Source organism: Fusarium tjaetaba (assembly GCF_013396195.1).
Source record: "Fusarium tjaetaba strain NRRL 66243 chromosome Unknown NRRL66243_c0000231, whole genome shotgun sequence".
NCBI lineage: Eukaryota > Fungi > Ascomycota > Sordariomycetes > Hypocreales > Nectriaceae > Fusarium > Fusarium tjaetaba.
In genome coordinates this window covers 1-18,459 of record NW_023501427.1, presented here as the reverse complement: position 1 = coordinate 18,459, position 18,459 = coordinate 1, and the positions used below count along the sequence as shown (strand labels likewise).

Genomic DNA, 18,459 nt, shown 5'->3' with positions numbered 1-18,459 from the left:
TTAACTGTAACGTTATTTTGGTCGGGTAACTCACGTGCTCGGTTGGTTCCGGACGCGGGACCACGTGCCTAAAAAATGCCATTACCGATGACTGGAACTTTCTCTTATTCTCAGGGGTCTCGTTCAGCCCAGTGGTAGAATGGGGGAGTTATTGATGACGCTATTTGACCAAGCGCGACACTTGAAAGTTCTAGATTTTCGGGAGTGGATCAATACGATATCGCCTGTGCAAAAAAGGCATGTCAGCATTCGATACTTATCGATATGAAATGCGTCAAGAATTGCAACTTTGTAAGTCACTAGATAACGTCAAGGAACGGATCAGCAGAGACCTTATATGTATTCAAGCTAAAGTATTGTCACCACATCTTGTTATTGTAGATTGAGGTCTTCGTTGGTGAAAAGTCATACTCCACAATTGGAAACGCGTTGAAAAATGACAGCCACAGTCCCTGACGCTACACTCCATTAAGCATAAATCTCTAATCCAGACCCTTTTTTCAATCGGCCGCTATTCTCGAATAAGTTCTATGGCTGAGCTGAATAACGACCTAAGACCCGACACAACGGATCTATTGCAAAGCTATACGCAACTATCGTTTGTCCGCTCACAAGTCAGGGGCAAAGCGCAATCTGTCGTGCAACCGACGATGGAGAAATTATCGTAGCCGTACTTAACAAGACTGGTCCCATGTTGTTTTCTCTTTCTTCAGTATCTGCATCATTCGTGAGTGTTCGTCCTCACAGCCACTCTTTCATCTTCCCTACACGCTCTTCACGATGCGCTCCGTCGTAGCCCTCGCGGTTTTAGCCCTTAGCGGCGCCCTTGATATCGTTGCTGCAAGCCACTGCAAACCTCGCCCTCAGAGCTCCGCTTCAACCGATCTCATCCCCTCCGACACCGCGACTTCAGCCTCTGCTTCCGAGACCGCTGGATCAATCGTCATCAAGAGTGTCATCGACGGCGGCGGTTTCTCCATCGCCCCTCCCGAAGGCGGCGTCCCAGGCTTCACAATCGACGGCGATGCAACCATCGTTATTGGACCAGGCTACAAGGGCGACGGAAGTAAAGACTCAGGCTGTCTTTCCCTACAAGCTAGTGGTGATAAAAAGCGTGATCTCGGAAGCTTTGCTGGTGTTGCGCAGTCGCTTGATCAACTAAGCTTGACTAGACCATACACCGTTCGCTTCTTTTACTTGGTCGTCACCGCCCCGTCGCTGAATTTCTGCCAATTGACTGCTTCGCTTGGTAGCCAGAATTTCTTCCAGACTTGGATCATTAGCTTTGGGACGAGTGTGCAGTGGGGTGTGGCTTTGGAGCAGGTCACTGCTGCTCAGCGCTCTGCACCGCTGTCTATTTCTATGAATTGTTTTGTTGGAGGGTCTGCTCAGGTTTATGTTGATTCGCTTTTCATGTCTAACCAGGTTACGCCTGCGACTATTGATGACCATCCTCTTGACCTTGGTGATGGCGATGTTTCTGGGTTCACTACTACTTCGTCTTCCGCTATTCAGGCGCCTACGTCTAGCAAGGTTGGAACTACCTCTGTGCCTCCCATCATTCCGACCCATACTGAGAGCCCTGATGCGTCCTCAAACTCTGCTGGAACTGGAAGTCCCAACACCCAATCCACAGGCAATCAGACACCAGCTACTGGCCACCCTCACACTGTTCCTACTCCCAACAACACGCCCGGTCCCGTCGACAGTCAGACCTCCGCCGGAGGCAACACCCAAGCTACTTCCCAGCCTGGTACTCAAACCCCTGGCTCTCAAACACCCGCTGCCCAGACTACTACATCGAGCACCGAGAAGCAGACCAGCACTGAATCTGCGGCTACAAGCGCTACTACATCAAGCGGCGGCTCTTCCCCTCGCCAATCTTCCACAATCAAGCCCGATGGTCCCGTCAGCCGCATCTGCGCCAACGTAGGTACATCCTCCATAGCCGGTCGCGGATGCGGCATGCAGCCCTACAACAGCGCCGGAGCATACAGTCGCTTCACAAGCAGCAACTACCAAAAAGAAGACTGCGCAGCCCTCTGTCTCGCCGATGAGAACTGCAAGTCCTTCGAATGGAGCTACGGAAACAATTGTGCCAACGAATGCCGCCTCATCGCTTCAGTCTTGAGCGACGTCCCTGTTGGTAACACAGGTGCCCAGTTCTACTCCTATGATCGCAGCTGTATTATCCCGATACCCTGTCCTAGCTTCCCAGATGATAGTATCTGTATCAACAAAATGGGCGATACTCCTAACAAGGGCTGTGTCCGTCGTAAGGGAACGCTCAAGTCTTGTGCTCAGGAATTCGCGACTCTTACCGTTCAGCCTTGCGGTGGTGGTGATCAGTGCAGAGATATGTGTGCCATGTACGCTGATTGCCAGTCCTACTTTTACACCAATCTCCTGTCTCAGAGGAACTGTAAGCTGTATGCTGGTACTGTCGATGAGATCACTGAAGAGGGTGGTAGGGATTATTTCTCTGATATTGGCTGCTGGGCTTGTGGACAGAACATGGGTTTCGCTACTTATGGTCTTCTCACCAATGATAACGTTGTCGTGCCGGAGATGACATGTCGAGCTCCTGTCAAGGCTGTCACTGATACACCTACCACCTTCAACACGAGAACCACTCAAGCCGCAGAGTCTACTTCTTCTTCAGCCGCCGTCCAACAACCCCCAACCACCACCACAGAATCAGCCAGCTCTACAGCTACCATGATGACCTGCCCCAACGGCATCGCGCCTCCCGGCTTCTGTCAAAAGCTCGACAACCTCCCCACCCAAACCGTTTCCCTCCCCGGTATTCTTGACCACTGGCCCCAGAGCGACAATGACGTCGAGCCCCCCGTCCAACGAACCTGCAACGCCTTCGGTGTCAAGAAGGGCGGCTGGTGGGGACGTGGTGTCCAAGAGAACGCACGTCAGACCACCATGGAGGATTGTGCCCTTCTATGTCGTGAGCAGGGTTACTGCGAGGCCTTTGGTCTTGATAACAGCGACCCAACTCGCGTTAGCTGTGCTTTGTCGACTTACAAGCTTGGTACTGAGGGTATTGACATCGACGTTCCTTATTCTTTCTGGTGGAGTGACCTGGATTGTTATGAGTGCCAGGACTGTCAGGCCGCTTGAGGTCGCTGATGTGGCTGGACGTCGTAACTGAATATATTAAAAACTAGTATCTCAGAGCAGCTTACTTTTAGAATTGCTGTATATAGGATAAGAATAATTATAATGGGTGTACACACCGAATTAGTCTCACTGAGAGAAGCACTGGACGACTCTGTAGCCACCGAGCTGGAAGGCTTGGATAGATATGAGCCCGGGGTGAATGCATCTTGCATATAATACATGGACGAGTCAGTGCAGGGTCTCATGGCTTTCAAATAATGCCAAGACGATCAATTGATACTGACCATTACGAACAACTATACAAGCAAGGAGCTACCTCAACCTCCAGCGCCTAAAAACGCCATTACCCCCACCAACATAACCACTCTCTACTCATAGTACTCCGGAGCAAGCTTATGCCTCATCAAAACATTTCGATCATGCCCAAGAATGACCTTCGCCCCCGTCGCCTTCTGCAACATGTGCACCAACTGATTAGACTGAGACCAAGCAGCATGATCTCTCGTCAACCAACCCTGAGTGCTAAGATTATCATAATTCTCCTGCACAATATACAAATCCGAGGTAAAGATCCAGGTACCACTTTCCTTCAAGTTGACTTGCATGATGCAAAGGCCTGGAGTATGACCGGGGCATAAATGCAGTGTTATACCGCGTGCGATGAGGATGCTGTCGCCGTAGAGGGGCGTCCAGTTTAGGTCGAATTGGAGATAGGTTGGTAGATAAACTCCTGTGACGGACGGTTAGTTTGATGTAACGGATGTTGAGTGGTATACATACCAATGTCTACCTTAGTCGCGACACTGTAAAAGGCATTTTTGAGTTCAATCTCATGAACGTAAATAGGCACATCAGTACCTTTAAAGTACTCCAATCCACCTGCATGATCCAAATGCAAATGCCCAATAATCACACCCTTGACGTCCTTGATGTCATGGCCAGTCTTCTTGATAGCTGCGTCGAGCTCCAAGTCCTCGCTATGCTCGCCTCTAGCAAATATGTCCGCAAGCTGGGGACCCCATACCTCTGGGTAATCCTTGCCTGCGCCTGTTTCGTAAAGGAAGAGGCCATCTTCAGGATGTCGATAAGAACAGAGATCATGACTAGATGTCGTCTTTTGTTCTCTGAGATTGGATGGCTGGCGGTACATACATTTCCCTGTTCATGTCAACTGGCGATGTCGTGAGATTGGGAATGGAGGACTTACAAAGGGGAGGAAAACGCCTTCATCGGCCACGAGATTGCCGATATGGAGAAGCCACATTCGCGTCCCCTACATAGAGTTAGTTGAGCTGAATGGCTATTTCAACCACAAAAGGCGTACATCGGGAGCGACTTGATAGTTGGGCTGCATTCTACAAGGCTGGATTGTTTAGAATTGGCTTTCAGTTGACTTGCGTGATAGTTACGAGAAACAGCACCTGGAAACAAGGCCTGGAATGCTTCTGGAGAACTGAACCCAAGGGAAACTTGACAAAGGATGGTTCGAGGTTTAAATATTCGCATTAATTTCTAGAGTTACTAGGTTATGCTCAGCTGTGAATATCCAACATCCATGCCATGCAACATCAAGCGGGCAAACCTACGCAGCAACGAACCAATAGCTTTCCTTTCTGATCCAATTACAAGTTTGACAAAGAGATAGGTAATAGTATGTCCGAGCGGCCGCTTGTACTTCCGAATGAGCCTAAACGCAAGTACTTGGAAGATGGTTGGCTAGTGAGCTCACAGAGTCGTATCCTACTGTCTTAGTACGACATGCAAGTTAAAACTCTCCCCGCTTTCTTGATAACTGCCGGTCTTCAAATGCCGAGAGTCCTATATCTGTATAACTATATGCATAAAATCCATTCCTATTTGGAAATGTTATTCGAGGGGGTTTCGGGGTAAGTCTTCTGACGCTTTGACCTTTGGAAACCCAAATACGTTATGCGGGACATGGGAGAGCCAGATCGGCGCGCTGTACTATGGCGTTGCGACTATGTCACAGTTTATCCATTTGTTGTACTCGAGGAACAAGGAGAGGTGATAGGAGAAACCACCGAGGTGAGCGCTTGATTGCTTAAAAGTAGAAGTACCAGAATAGTGTCTGGTGTAACATTGACCTACGGCGCTGGACTTCGTTAGTGGATCACCAAGCTCAAGCTTCGACTGGAAGATGAAAGATGCAAGTGGGTAAACATTGAGATATATCTATTGTATTGATGATTCAACTATCTAAAAGAATGAATTCTATATATTAATTCTAAAATTACTTAATGAGCGGGTGTATCATATCATTCAAATCATGAACCGTATGTCGTATCTATCTTTCCTCATCCTGATGCGTAAAATCCTCTAGTAAGTGTAAACCTGCTCGGGACCTAGATCGCCGAACTCTCCAGAGCCAAAGGGATTAGAAGCAGTGGCCTCCTGGCCGTTGACATTAGAAACACCAAACCAGGCAATATCCTTGCCCTTGACAACGGAAACAACAGCAAAAGCAGGAGCTGGTTCTGTCACATATCCCCAAGAGACCGTAAACTCAGAGCCATCAGTGCAGGGCTCGTTAGACCAGGTCTCGGTGGCAGCGTCCTTTCCGGGCATGCGGATTACCGTGCAGCGCTCAGTCTTTCCGCCGGCAGCGATCTCAAAGTTGTAGTCACAGCCTTCGTTTCCCTCCCCACAGTAGCGAGTAAGATCCTTGATGGTCCAGGTCTCGCCTTCGACAGGCTTGGGTTCGGGATAAGTGGTGCCCTCGGAGCCGGAACCCTCAGAGCCAGTACCCGTAGGCTTGGCACCCTCAGAGCAGTCTTCGGTAGGAGCGGGCACGGGAACAGGTAGCACCGAAGTTTTGGAAGCGATGGGGTAGGTGAAATAGCTTGATGGGCAAGATCCGGGGTGAGCAGGATTGCAGCCTCCAGGGATACCAGAAATAGAGGTGAATGTCTGAGCCGGAGCAGTATAGGTCTTGGTGAAGTATGAAGAGGGGCATGAACCAGGATGAGCAGGGTTACAACCACCGGGAATGCCGGAAATAGAGGTGAATGTCTCAACGGGAGCAGTGTACTTTGTAAAGTATGAAGAAGGGCATGAACCGGGATGAGCAGGATTGCATCCGCCGGGAATCTCGGTCTTGGTTGGCTCAGCAAGCGATGCAGTAGCAGAAGAGCACCACTCGCGGATGCGAGCGCTGTCTTCGCCGACGCAGGCGGTCAGAGTGCATGAGCATGCAACCTCTGGGGTTCCAGCGGCGACACACTTCTTGTAGGCATCCTGGCAGTCATCGCTGCTGTATAGAGGGGCAGCAGAGACTGCGGAAGCCACGGTCAGGGCGATGATGAACTTGTTCATGTTGAGCTCTTGATGATCGGGACTGGTGGGTTTAAAGAGCTTGCGAGGATAAAAGAGTTGAGTGTTTGACTGAGATGTAGAGATCCAGATGAAGATAGTGATGAGGGTGATGGAATTGATTTATCTGAAGACATCGCGTTGCATTTTATATCTCCATCTCGTCAATCTTCAACCCGAATCTCCATCAATCCGCTGCCCAACCTCTCGTATAATTAGAGTTTTCGTGCTCAACATGTCATGAACAAGTGATATCATAAATGTTCTAGCGCGGAAAAAAAGAATCCACGTCCAACCCCATATCGATCAAGCGCAGTCCCAAAGAAGCAATAGGCTCTGCCAAGCCTCGTATCCGACATCATAATCATGCTGAAATAGATCTGCCCACGTTTATCCCAGCCGACTTTGTTTTAGCTGGCGTTGCCGATGAACCGACCACTTCCGGGGGGCGCATGCTATCTGATCTACGGGTGATACGATTCCCCGCTCAACAATACGAGATAAAGACTGTCAATAGCCGAGCGTGTGAGGAATTTGAGTTTTACTATTGGTTGGCAAAGTTTACGTCGCTTTGGACTGGCTGTCACGGGGTTTAGGTGCATGCATAGATAGAAGAGTGGCGATAACCTCTTGGTAGAACAGGCGAACACGCAACAGCACTTGAGCTTCTAGCAGCATTAAAAATACGAGCAGTTCATTGACCTAGAGAGTGTATGGACCTGATTTTATTTCACTAACGACGATGCACTTCTATCTCTAATTCTTCCCTTGTCAGGCCCTTGCTGCCTGATCGTATCAAGAGCAATGCTCTTCTACACAATCGTCATCTAGCTTCATTCACTTTCAGTGTCTTCAAAGTCTTGGCAATCGGTTGGGACAATTTCAGTATTGGAATTACTACTTTCCACTCAATCGATACTACATTGATTAATAGTTAAAGCTTATAACGTCTCAACGATACAAATTAAGCGAATATCTAGACAATCCTAGTTAATAGCTGATGCTACATGTTCACCAATTCCTTGACTTCTCAGGTATCAGGGAGCGGTGGCTGAGAGTTGACGGCTTTCTTAGGTAGACATACGTTCTATCCACTTGTGAAAAAGTCTTTCCCAGGAACAAGACATCGATCAGAAAAATATTACTTATCCCTTCGCCTTTCCAGCGACTAAAGATATTTCTTTTGCATTTTTAAGGTTATATAATTGCTGGTAAAAGTGGCGTTCCTAACAAGATTAGAGTGCTACCAATCAATAATATCAAACGCTATATATGAGGTCAGCTATAGCCCTCTAGGCGCAACCTTGTACCCAATACTATAACCGTGTATCTGATGTTTCTATATGACCTATCGGCTGTCAGCTAAAACCTCCCGACATGCTTATGGCTTGCCGTTGGCGCTGACGCCACCACTAATGCCGCTACTACCAGCAGCTTAATCGCTACTTGTCATCACCTCTTGACTTAAAGGAATCCTTCGACGAAGGTTTATATGCACAAGTGGTGCAGTACACCATGGCGGCGTAGCATGCGCTGACACTCTTCCAGACACTTATTTAGGTACAGGAGTATTGCATACCATAGAGCTGTGTGTGGGAAAACGTCGTGCCACCATTGTTTACCCAAGGACGTCGCACAATAAAGAAGAGATAGTCAGCATCTCTTTCATTGGCTCAGATATGCTGTCTTGCCTCACAGGCCAGATACGGAATCCATTGCGCGATTTCTCCAGCCCCTGCCTCTCGATCGACATGACTACCCTGCAAGTCGAGAAACATGTCACTGGTGCTTGTGACACATCACTTCCAACGGCCAGGGCCCTGTGCCAAGTTTCTTACCCCAGCTCGCATCACCGATATCCGAAAATGCCCTGATGCAGCATCGACAACTAACTCCTACCATTTTCTGATGCACATTTATAGTACTTCGTTATCTTACAGGTGGAAAATTAATTCTCTGATTGCCAGCCTAAGTCAATCACGCGGTACTGTTGTAAGAATTGGACGAATTACTGATCCTGCGGACCGTTAATCCGACCGATACCTGTAATCGGGCGTAAGCACTATAACCTAAAGCTTCGACCTTGGTGCAGTCCCCTGTTAGTGACTTTACCTGTTGGGGCTCGTGCATCGTGCGGCTGAGGATCAGCGTCAGCGATCGTCGAACAATCAGTAAATTGCCTCAAGAATGCGAAGCAAAACCCCAGATTTCTCTTCATTGATACAGAACCTACATAGACATAATTTGAAGGTTAATTAGCAAGGGTTTCTCAAAGAACATGATGCAGCCTGGGCTTGGTGTCATTATGGATATTCTGCCTGATCATCATTGTCCTGCAGGCTATGGACGCCACAAAGCGCTATTCACAACGACTAATGCACGCCCGGACATTCCAGTCACATAAGGTTAAGTGTCCACCCCGGCCTCTGTTCACTTTCGGTATAGCATTGCGCAAAGCAGTGAGACGAAGGCTGCATTCTCTTTATTTCTCAGCCTGATTGCTCTTGGCAAGGTTGACGCCCAGGGGCGATCCTCGATCATCGCGCCACGAGGAGACATTAGAAGAGGGGTAATGCGTTGGCGGCGAGTTATAAATGCGTGCTGGGCGCCACGGGCCAGCCTCGCTGTCGGGAGGGGCTTTCAGGCTTGACTACCGTTTGTTCTTTTCCTCAAGTTTGAATCAGACTCTGGTTATCATGCTGTTCTATCAGATTGCGCCCTTTGCCCTTTGGGTAGGTAGAGGTGCGGCGAGTGGTCATCAGCTCTTCCACGACAAATTCCAGTTAGATGAGCTGCCTAACATGGTATCACTGGCCGATGCCAAACTGAAAGACATTGTGCTGCCCGACTCCCTCTCTGACTTTACAGAGTGGATCGGAGGAATCGCAGAGCCACAAGCCTTTGGCTTACAACCCAGGCAACAACAATGTGCCGACGCAGGTTACTGTACGTTAAACCCCGGAATTCCTTGATACACTGCCGTTGACAAGATCACAGACCCATGCTCAAGCGGTCTCGGATGCTGTCCTGAAGGCAGCACCTGTATCTCAAGCGGTTGCTGTCGCGGCAACGCCCAAGAATGCGGCTCAGGCCGGTGTTATATTCCATCATCGCAAACTTGCTGCAGTAGTGGCACTGTTTGTCTCAAAAGCCAGACTTGTGTCAGTGGCGGCTGCTGCAGCAGAGGCGAGGCGAAATGTGGCTCCTCTGGGTGTTATAACCCTGACACCTCAGTATGCTGCGGCGGCATCGGCAGGAATTGCCCCAAGGGTTATGACTGCATGCCCGGTGGTGGATGTTGCCCTTCAGGCCAGAAGCGCTGCGGAAACAGCAAGTGCTATAATCCCAAAACGACGACTTGCTGCACCGGCCCTGGAACTGTGTGGCCATGCCCAAAGTCTAGTGACTGCTGTTCAACTGGCTTCTGCGCCAATCCCTCGACTCAAAGGTGTTGTAAGAATGGCTCGTGCTTGAAGGGTACTACGTGCTGCGAGAAAGAGTGCTGCAAGTCAATTGGCTACTGTGGTTCTGATGGGTATTGCAAGCCCTGTCCTGCTGCCACTTCGACGATCAAGTCCACCGACACAGTTACAACGACTAAGATGAAGACTGTGCGAGTTACGACTGATATAGAGCCCGACACGGGCAACGCTCCTGAGTTTACATGCGTTCCCATGACAGCTACAAACGACGAAGGCGCGACACTTGAACTCGATGAGGGATGCACTCTGCACTACGAACCCCCCGAAGCTACCACCACAGATGATAGCGCTGCTCGTCTTCGTCGCGATGCCGCAACAGCACCCGCCCAAGTCCATAAGCCATTGGCCAGACAACTATCCTGCACACCTTATACCATTTATACAACAACCGAATGGGAGACCGAGACCGAGACTGAAACTGGCACAAAGACTGTCACGGTGCAAGGCGAAGATGGAACTTTCTCTTGTCCTGAGATGGAGGTTACTAACGATGTCGGCGATACTCTTGCTCTTGATGCTGAGTGCGTTTTGTCATTTACGCCGGCTGAGACAACGAGTTCTGAGGAGGGAGCTTCGGCACAGGATCAGCCGACGAATGTACCGGCTGGGACTGGGGAGAGTACTACTAGCGTGACAGCTACTGCAGGAAGTGGAGGCTCGAATGGTAACAGTGGTTCTATTGAAAGAGCTTCTTTGTTCCTGGTGTTGAGCTTTACTGGAATTGCGATGTTGATGATGAATGTCTAGTTTACTTTGTCGCAAATTGAGGGTGTCAGCTTACCCAGTCTTGACCGAGATTTTTACCACTTGACTTGATAATGATGTGATACAGGCACTACCAAGTTCAATACAAAAGAGTAAAACAAATTCACTTTATCCTAGCAGTAATAAAATGAAAGTGTCTATCAACGTCACCCCTCCAAGGTTGAGCTATTGAAGATGAAAATGGACCTAAAATTTGTCATGCAGGGTAGGCAAGATTCCAGCATCTGCTAATGATTCAGGCTTTATGAGGGTTGCTAAAGCGTTGATTGATATTGAGAGCTGTTACACACGAAGATTGCAACTGTGACTCAAAGTCGAGTATTACATATTCTCTTCATGGTTATCAGAAAGAGACATATTGAAGTTCCCATGACCAAGATTAAGGATAGCCAAGACAACGGAAGAATTAATGACCCGAGTTTCACATAGCGACAACAGCCGCGATTGGTGGAAACCCCCCTTTCGTGGGACCGTAACTGTCCAATCTCAGCTGAGTATTTAGTTGGCTCAGCGCCACTGGCTCACGAGACCAAATGGAGAAAAATCCTTCAGTTCTCTTCGCTATGTTTCCGTCACACAGGCTGTGAATTCAACCCGACTTAATTACAGGGGACTGTTAGCTGCGCTGGCCGTAGACATATTTTCACAGTTTATCATCAAAAGGATCTAAACATGTCTCACTCTCAGAACAAGACGCAGGCCAATCAGCATGGAGAGTCAGAGGCTTCATCTCTCCTGGCCCCAGCCATCAATACCTCAGATTCCTCAGATACATCCTCCGAAACAAGCTCCGACTCCGACTCAACAATCTTTTCAAAGTTTCAAGACTTTTACTCCCGAAACATTGGCTTATTCTACGTCCTAGTAGCTCAACTATTCGCCTCAATAGTAAGCACGCCACTCCCGCCGATGAAACAATCACACTAACAAACCTAGATGTCCATGACAACGCGACTTCTCGAAACAGGTTTTGAAACAAAGTTCCACGCTTTGCAGATCATATTTGTGAGAATGCTGGCTACGGCGCTGATTGGGTCTGTGTACATGTGGTGTAAAAACGTACCGAATTTTCCGCTGGGGCCGAAGGAGGTTAGGGGTTTGTTGGTGCTGAGAGGGTTTGCGGGATCAGCTGGGCTTTTTGGACTTTACTGTGAGGATTCCTTGATGGAGTAGTTGGGGAGAGGTTTTGCTAATGTGTTGGTGTAGATTCACTGTCGTATCTTGATATTTCTGATGCGACGGTTATTACGTTCCTTGTCCCGACTCTTACTGCATTTATTGCGTGGGTTGCTCTACGCGTGAGTACAGCCTTGATCTTTGACCATGGTTTCAACTAACTTGTATCTAGGAACCATTCACGGTCAAAGAAGCAACCGCTGGTTTCATCGCCTTCGCAGGTGTCCTCTTCGTCGCTCGCCCAGCTTTCCTGTTCCCCGAAAGCTGGCGAACACTATCGGAGTTGGAGTCTCGCGCTGTGGACCCGGAATTCACTGCTGATGGTGGTATCTTGCCACCGGTAAAAGCTACACCACAAGAACGTACTATCGCTATCCTGTGTGCCATCTTCGGTTCTTTTGCAGCAGCAACGGCATATGCGACTATCCGCGTCATCGGGAAACGCGCACATTCGCTCGTCAGTGTCAATTACTTCGCTGTCCTTGCTACTGTCAGCTCGTTTCTCATCATCATGATTCACCCTGATCTTCAGTTTGAGATCCCAAAGACAGTCGCTGAATGGTATGCAACCCTTTCCCTAATCTTGGTCCACAGCTCATATAATTAGGTGTTTACTTCTCTCAATCGGTATCTCTGGGTTTCTTCTCCAGCTTCTCCTCACTGAGGGTCTTCAGCGGGAAAAGGCTGGTCGAGCCACCAATCTAATCGTAAGTCCTGCCCGTCAACATAATCGTGACATTTACTAACCAACCACAGTACGTTCAGATGGTCTTTGCGCTGATCATTGAGCGGATTGTCTGGGGAACTACGCCTCCTATCACCAGTTTCATTGGCAGTGCTTTGATCATTGGTTCAGCTATCTGGGTCAGCCTACAGAAGAAAGCCCCTGCTGAACCTAGACCACTACTTGACGAGGAGAGAAGACAGCAGTAATATGTGGAGGCTCGGTCACCAGGTATATCAATGGGAAGATCTTACAGACTACCCAAGGGTTCCATGCCACATAGAACACACACGAAACCAAGGCCGCGCGGATCACGCTACAGTGGTCACGTCTATAAGCTAGCTGCGTGCTTGCGATATAGACCATTCATGTAGAAACTAATCACATCGCATATATAGAAAAGTTTTATTTGTTAATTAAAAATCATTTAATAAAGCTCAACAGTGCCTTACTTCACTTCTTCGCCTTCGCAATACAAGCCGGACAAGTCTCCTTATGATTATGTCGCTCCACGGTCGACTTCCCACAGGCGCCCCATTTGTTCTTCCTGCGACCCGTACTACACATTTTGTAATCTCTGTTAGTTCTGTGATCTCTGCCGCATTTGGGGCATTCATAGTTGTTGACTTCTTCGATACACATGGTAGATGTCTACGGTGTGTTTTACGATTCACTTTTGGGTTGTTGTGAAGAAAGGTTTGACCATAGTAGGCTGAGGGCGAGAACTTATATACTCGGCATAGTATCGCACATCGGTGAATGTGCACGCGCAAGTCTCTATGCTGTCAGTTTATGGAGGGGACATATTTTGTGAACTGCTCTCTGATCATGTGAGAATATGACCTAGGACGCCCGTACTCTGATATACTTTACGGGAGACCGGAAAGTCATTTCGCTATGCATTCTCTGCAAGCACCAGCAAATGATGTTTTCCTTGACGCTACCTCGACCTAACCTTTACTTGATAGTTGACCTTTCGATACCCGTGACAAGATATCTTTAGGATCGATCACATTGAAGTCTAACCCCTTTCTTAACTAAGCTCCTGCTGATTTGCCTCCAGTTACTTCTTCTTTGCACAAGCACTGCACTTATCCTTCCAATATTCATGTTGGACGTTGTACTTTTTGCAAGCACCCCATCTATTCTCCTTTCTCCCAACTTTGCACATCGTGCAGTCTCTTCTTGATTTGAAGTCCTTGCTACATACTGTGCACTCCCATGTGTGAACAACCTCTGTACACATGATTCGGTAGGTATCGTAGGATATATCTTATGGAATATATATGTGTAAGGATATAATAATTAGAAGATAGAAATGTGACAGAAATCTGGCCGATAAGTTTAAATAACTTACATATAAGATACTGGTGAGAGAGGTGTGTTAGAAAGCATGCTATGCATCGCTCAGTGAACATTGAATAAACGTCACTTTGTCATTGAGCCTGGGAAACTTGGCGAAGGACATTGCTTCGCTTACAGCTTGAGCATTACTCTTTGCAAAAATGGTTCATCCTTTCTAACCATTACCCTAAGCAATAGCAGCCATTGGTATTGGCCTTCTTGTTTCTTTGTGCTGTAAACTCTGACGTCAGGCTTTGTTCAAATAGGCTCTGATTCAGCCCAGCCACATCTTTGCCATTCCCCTCCTTCAACAGCTCCCTCTACCCATTATCAATCTTCCTCATCCTACACACCTCTCAAACCTAAATCATCAGCATCAAAGTCAAGATTGTTGGTGGCAAAAACAACTTCTGGCTCTGGACCAAGAAAGATGGCTTCGATCTGACCCACCCACCAACTCCAGATTCACCACCTATCTACCCCCGAATCACTCTCAACACGCGCGCTGAGAAAGTCACCATCGACCCTGCAAAGACTTCTCTCGTCGTAATCGACATGCAGAACTATTTCCTATCGCCTCTTCTTGGTCGTCCCCCCAAGAGCCCTGGTCTGGAGATTGTCAACAAACTCGTCACACAAGTCATTCCTGTGTGTCGCAAGGCTGGCATTCCAGTGGTGTGGCTTGGCTGGGGCGTGAAAGACAGCGACTTAGATGACATGCCCCCGAGCATCGCAAGAGGTTTTGACTTTCCTCTCGACAAGAACTTTGTCAAACCCACGTTTCTTGGAAGTATCGGCGCTGAGATTGGAAAAGTCAAGTGTGAAGACGGGACGCTCATCGACGCGGGCCGAGTCATGATGCGAGACCAGTGGAACACCGAGTTTCACCCCAGTCTGAAGGCCATCGCAGAACCACAAGACATACACATCAACAAGAATCGACTTTCTGGTTTCTGGGAAGGAACTGGCATCGAAGACGCACTGCGTAAGCGAGGTATCAGAACCTTGCTGTTTACGGGGGAGAACATGGATCAGTGCGTCGCTGGGACTATTCGGGACGCTTACACCAAAGGTTGGGATTGTCTAATGCTCAGTGATGCTTGTGCAACGACAAGTCCTGACTTTGCGACGAAGTGCACTGAGTATAACTGTCAAGGAGGCTGGGGCTTTGTGTTGAGCTGTCAGGATTTGGCTGATGGGGTTGATGCTATTGATCGAGGAGCTTAGGTACACAATGGCTTGGAAGGCTTGTATCAACCCAGCAGGCAATTTGTATTCAATGGTATATGAACCTGTTCACTTTGTCCTACCAACAGAACGCTAAACTATTATTTCCGTACTCGAATGTTCTACTTCTTCCCAGCCGAGATCATCGAATCATGACTCAAGATCCCCACAAGCGTCTCCCTCTTAACACACTTCTCAAACGAAAAGCTACTCGCAAGCTCCTCCAACTCCTTCTTACTCTTATCCCTAAACAGCTCCGCCAGCTCCCATCCCACATACTCACTCATCAAGCACTCCCTAATAACCCGCTCAAATTGCCTCTCAAAAGTCCAAATCTTTGGATACTTTGTGTCTCTGTACTTCTCCAGTACTTCTTCCTTTAATCCCTGAATAAATGGCTCGTAGAGGTGCTTGACGCCGTCCTTGTTCACGACACCCCAGAAATCAAGACCCAGACGCTGTTTCTTGGCGATGAAGGGCGCGATGAGACGCATATAGGGAGACTCGGGATCGACGTAGACCATGCCTTGATAACCGACGTCTTTGTACAGCCAGATAGACCAATTAACATCTGTTTCTCTGTAAATAGCCAATTGCTCCTGTAATAGATTAAAGCGTTTGGCATTAGTCTTGATAGCTTCATCACCCTCCTTATACTCATTCTGATAAACAGGACCAAACTCTCCGTTCCAAATCGGTACGTTCTTCTCCCTCATAAACTGCACCTTTCTCTCAAAACTCTTCCTCAGCTTCGTATTCTGCTCGTCTGTACCCTCATACTGCTCTCCAAGCGGAAACCCGTAGAAGCTGTAGTCATGACAGGCGTACACAGCGTTGGGAAGAGGGTTCTCGGGAAAGGCGCGGAAGTCCATTGCGTATGTGTTTCCGTCGATAAAGATCATATGATCAGGGTCAATGGCGCGTACTTCTTTCTCGGTGCGCTGGTACCACTCTACGAGCTTGGCGCCGTAGTGGCCGGATGAGGTCTTGGTTTCGTCGGCGGGTTCGTTGAGGAGGTTGTACCCTGCGATAACGGGATTGCCCTTGTAATGAGCTGCGAGAGCTTTCCATAGTTGGATAGCTCTGTCTTGATGATCCTTGAAGTCCCAGAACGCTGCCCGTGAGAGTCCAGAATCACTGTGCCAATCTTGGTTCTGACCACCTGGAACGGCATGTAGATCAAGGACAGCGTAGAGGTTATGCCTGGCGCAAATATCCACACAGCGATCTAACCACTCAAACCCAGATTTCTTCAAGTTATCAGGATCCATATCGTCGATAAAATGACGATAATTGAACGGGATGCGGATACAGTTCAGACCCAGTGACGCAAAGTAAGCGGCATCAGAGTCTGTGAAAAAATGATATAAAAGTCTATCAAAAAAGAAGTTTGCTTTTTCTTCACCCATGACTTCAGCCATTTGTTGTCTGTGTTGATGTTCGTGGCCTGCGTAGCCGGTGATGAAGTTCTCCATGTTGAGCATGCCGCCGATGGCAGCGCCCTTGAGGATGACGGTGTTGCCGGAGGGGTCGACGATGCGACTGCCCTCTGTATGAAGCATTTTACATGTCGATGGCTTTTGAAGGGTGGCTTTGGGGACGGCTTCGTAGGAGCCGGAGTTGTCTGCTGTTGCGACCATGGTAAAGAGTGTCTGGTAAGGTAGTGATGTGAAGAGGGGAGGATTAGAAGAATGAAGCAAATAGAAGATGAAGTTGCTAATGCGAGTGATGCTCTGTGAAGTCTGCCGGTTTCCGAAAGGCATTGCAGCCTTCACCTAAATAGTCCCGTACACTAAAAGTGGAGGTTTTCTTATGAGCGACACTCCCCGATAGGATCCGCCACGACACCACCACGAACCATTCCCCCGGGATCCCCACATCCATTACTCGCTAAACACGGGGAAGAACGCCTTAACCAATTTATTAGTGTATATCATGTGTTAAACATCAATTAGCACCCAGCCCATGCAAAACCTCCTCCAAGAAATTCCGATGGTTTGACAATCCCGGGACATCATCTTCCCAAGCCATCACAACTTGCATGACCCTCTCACACGCGTCCCTCCACCCCACAGGCATCCCCGAACCCAAGAGCCGCGCGGCAATCAACACCGTCGCGGAACGGACTAGAGCTCTGATCATGAACCACGTCCCGTGATGGCGATGTAAGAACCCTGCTTCGTTGACCTGGACATTAAGAACATGATACTCCAAGCCCTTTTCTACAAACTGGCGACCGGGTATAGGTGTCGTTACGCCTCGTTCCAGAGCAGCGAGATGTGCCATGACGAAGGGCCAGTAGAGGCGTTCGAAGAAGTTTACTAAATGTCCGCGGAGGACGAAGCAGCATACATTGTCGTTAATGGGTGCTGAAGCGATAGAGAGTTCAGGCGGGAGACTCTCGGCCCATTCGTTGGCTTGGGTTTCGTAGGCGGGGATGAGGAGGGAGAGTTGCTTGAGGAAGTCCAGGTTGGAACTTGATGCTCGGTGGAGCTCGAGGATGTCGTTGCATGTTCTGCTTGCCAGACGCCGGAGGGATATTTCCGAGAGGTAGAATAGCCATGCTGTGTGTTGGCGACTTGATGCTGTGGTCTTGGTGGACTCGAGGGGATGAGGAGGGGTTGGGAAGAATGGCGGATAGATGACGCTTGAAGAGGCATACGGCATGCTAAAGTCTGGCATTGATAGCTCTGCTCGTAATTCTCTCTCAGACTTCCACGCAGACCAATACACAGCCTCTTGCTGCGTCTCACCTAATTCCGGTCTCGCTAAATCTTCCCCATCGACTGCACTGAGAGACTGAGCCCTCTGCAGGAACGGCAACGTCTGACACATGCCCAAAGCCTGCGAGAAATACCGCCACGCCTCAAAGGGTCTAAACGTACTCATCAAAAACACCCCCGACAGGAAGAAGCACTGCGCCCCAATGATATCCGATCTCGCCATCAACGTGCCAATCCTCTTCTGCGCCGCCTGAAACAGCGCCTGAGCCTCTAAATAAGCCGTTGAATCAGCCCTCAGATGAAAACTCGCATCTAACGGCGTCGCAATCTTTCCCAGCGCGCAGATAATCAGTGTTAGACATGATCCAGGCGACCAATCGATCCCGTCGATGACGACGTTGAGGACCACTTTTCTGGCAGCTGCTTCTTCGAGGATGGGGTTCTTGCAGTGCACGTGATCGAAGAAATTGTCGAGAAGCACTTTTACGCCTTGGGTATCGAGGTCTGCTATGTCTGCTAGGGATGTGCACCCGGGGGAATAAGATGGGGATGGTTG

General features: G+C 48.7%; 6 protein-coding genes across 6 annotated transcripts; 4 read left to right on the top strand and 2 right to left on the bottom strand.

The window, feature by feature from the left end:
* Nucleotides 1–780: 780 nt before the first annotated feature.
* FTJAE_10023 (uncharacterized protein) lies at nucleotides 781–3,132 on the top strand (the record flags this gene model as incomplete). The annotated part of the gene is made up of 1 exon (XM_037342824.1): nucleotides 781–3,132. The coding sequence occupies one exon, from the start codon at nucleotides 781–783 to the stop codon at nucleotides 3,130–3,132; it is 2,352 nt and encodes a 783-aa protein (XP_037202874.1).
* A 368-nt stretch (nucleotides 3,133–3,500) lies between these two features.
* FTJAE_10022 (metallo-hydrolase oxidoreductase) lies at nucleotides 3,501–4,486 on the bottom strand (the record flags this gene model as incomplete). The annotated part of the gene is made up of 4 exons (XM_037342823.1): nucleotides 3,501–3,862; nucleotides 3,913–4,270; nucleotides 4,340–4,405; nucleotides 4,457–4,486. 4 exons carry the CDS (start codon nucleotides 4,484–4,486, stop codon nucleotides 3,501–3,503), a joined length of 816 nt encoding a protein of 271 aa, XP_037202873.1.
* Nucleotides 4,487–5,469: 983 nt separating this feature from the next.
* Nucleotides 5,470–6,465, bottom strand: FTJAE_10021 (surface protein SP1; the record flags this gene model as incomplete). The annotated part of the gene is made up of 1 exon (XM_037342822.1): nucleotides 5,470–6,465. One exon carries the CDS (start codon nucleotides 6,463–6,465, stop codon nucleotides 5,470–5,472), a length of 996 nt encoding a protein of 331 aa, XP_037202872.1.
* A 2,693-nt stretch (nucleotides 6,466–9,158) lies between these two features.
* Nucleotides 9,159–10,691, top strand: FTJAE_10020 (uncharacterized protein; the record flags this gene model as incomplete). The annotated part of the gene is made up of 3 exons (XM_037342821.1): nucleotides 9,159–9,408; nucleotides 9,473–9,915; nucleotides 10,008–10,691. 3 exons carry the CDS (start codon nucleotides 9,159–9,161, stop codon nucleotides 10,689–10,691), a joined length of 1,377 nt encoding a protein of 458 aa, XP_037202871.1.
* Nucleotides 10,692–11,381: 690 nt separating this feature from the next.
* Nucleotides 11,382–12,818, top strand: FTJAE_10019 (transport protein; the record flags this gene model as incomplete). The annotated part of the gene is made up of 6 exons (XM_037342819.1): nucleotides 11,382–11,597; nucleotides 11,646–11,859; nucleotides 11,916–12,007; nucleotides 12,058–12,446; nucleotides 12,493–12,592; nucleotides 12,642–12,818. 6 exons carry the CDS (start codon nucleotides 11,382–11,384, stop codon nucleotides 12,816–12,818), a joined length of 1,188 nt encoding a protein of 395 aa, XP_037202870.1.
* A 1,035-nt stretch (nucleotides 12,819–13,853) lies between these two features.
* FTJAE_10018 (Isochorismatase hydrolase) lies at nucleotides 13,854–15,180 on the top strand (the record flags this gene model as incomplete). The annotated part of the gene is made up of 2 exons (XM_037342818.1): nucleotides 13,854–13,861; nucleotides 14,328–15,180. 2 exons carry the CDS (start codon nucleotides 13,854–13,856, stop codon nucleotides 15,178–15,180), a joined length of 861 nt encoding a protein of 286 aa, XP_037202869.1.
* Between the last annotated feature and the right edge of the window lie 3,279 nt (nucleotides 15,181–18,459).